General features: G+C 57.3%; 1 protein-coding gene across 1 annotated transcript in view; it reads right to left on the bottom strand.

Annotated features, from left to right (window-relative positions):
• LOC104463977 (RNA-binding protein with multiple splicing) overlaps positions 1-329 on the bottom strand; it is a gene marked incomplete at both ends in the record, with an annotated part of 1355 nt that extends 1026 nt beyond the window's left edge. Inside the window, one exon of the mRNA XM_010076510.1 lies at positions 252-329. Within this exon, the coding sequence (XP_010074812.1) occupies positions 252-329 (78 nt within the window). The remainder of the gene's footprint in view (positions 1-251) is intronic.
• Positions 330-1343: the final 1014 nt, after the last annotated feature.

The following is a 1343-nucleotide window of genomic DNA, read 5'->3' as shown; positions in this document are numbered from 1 at the left end:
GGCTGTGGGGGGGACCTCCTGCACCCAGCACCCAGCAGCCCTACAGCAGCTGGAGCCCAATGCCATTTCTTTGTGTTTTTCCAGGGATAAAAAGGTGCAGAAAGTTGTTTTGGTGAATCAAGTGACTCAATGAATTGGGAAACCAGCAGGCTCCCAGATCCCACCAGTGTCGGGGGGGATGTGGGGATGGAGCAGGGGTCCAGGGGCATCCCAGCGCTTCTAGCCCCCCCCTCCCCTCCCCAATTTGGTACCTTAAAGGGCCTGAAGAGCAGGTAAAGTTCCCGGGGCTTGATGTCCAGAGGCAGCCCGCTGACAAAGAGTGTCCTCACCTGGGAAAGAAAGGAGGTGCTCCTGGAGACCCTCTTTTTGAGATACCCTGCGCCTCCCGCAGCCTTGGGTGCCGGCAGACAGAGGGACGATGCCAGCCCCCTCTGAGGGGACCCTCTCACGCAGCCAAAAGCCTTAAGCCAAACTGGAGGGATGCTGCGTTTTTTCAGGCATCTCCCCTTCCCTCAGATAACCACGGAGCAAGCTGCTGAGATATGGAGAGAGGTAACTGAGACCCCTCCCCACCGCACCAAGTTCCCTCCAGGCCAAAAAAGCTGCAGGCGTCCCCATGCCCTCCAGCCCCAGTCTGGCAACCGGGATCTCTCGTGGCAGCCCCAGCAGAGCCATACTCTGCAGACGATGCTGATTGTCTCTAATTCCAGCAGGAGTTCGTTAAGGACCAGGAGGTGCAAACCCTGACTCTCCCCCCTGGAGGAATGCCCCTGTTCTGGAGCACGCTGGTTTTAAGCAGCCTGTCCTGATTTATAAAATTCACCTTTTAAGGGGTTTTAACTCTTTTGGGGGGGGGATCTGATCTTTGCCATGGTGCAGCATCCTCAAACCTTTCCAAAACCCTCCTTCCGCCGACCCCTGGCCAGGAGGGATGCAGGGATGGGCAGAACCAACCCAGATCTCACTGCCACCGAACACCTGCCTGCGCGGGGCAGTGGGACCCTGCGCTGTAACCCTGCCTGAGCTGTAAATTCATTCCATCCCACAGGAATTGGCCGGGGAGCCTTGATCTGCTGGTGTGATAATCCTGTTAACAGCCCGGGAAAGCCAGGTAAGAGAATAATCCCTTGGCAGTAAATTCTGCTGAATAAATGAGCCCTAAAAGCTCCCTCCCTGTGGCACCCCGCCGTGCCCCTGGGGACTTTATTTCCCCCCCCTCGGTGTGGCATTGGGGTCCCCATGCAGCCAGGGACAGGTGTGGTGTTCCTCCTACCGACAGCTAGACCTGCTGCCCATCCTTCATTCCCCAAATCTCATCCCAACACTTCGGTGACGGATGGCGG

The sequence above is a fragment of the Pterocles gutturalis genome, unplaced genomic scaffold, assembly GCF_000699245.1.
Source record: "Pterocles gutturalis isolate BGI_N339 unplaced genomic scaffold, ASM69924v1 scaffold35828, whole genome shotgun sequence".
Taxonomy (NCBI): domain Eukaryota; kingdom Metazoa; phylum Chordata; class Aves; order Pterocliformes; family Pteroclidae; genus Pterocles; species Pterocles gutturalis.
Note: the sequence above shows the minus strand (reverse complement) of the source record. Positions and strands in the feature narration are given on the sequence as shown.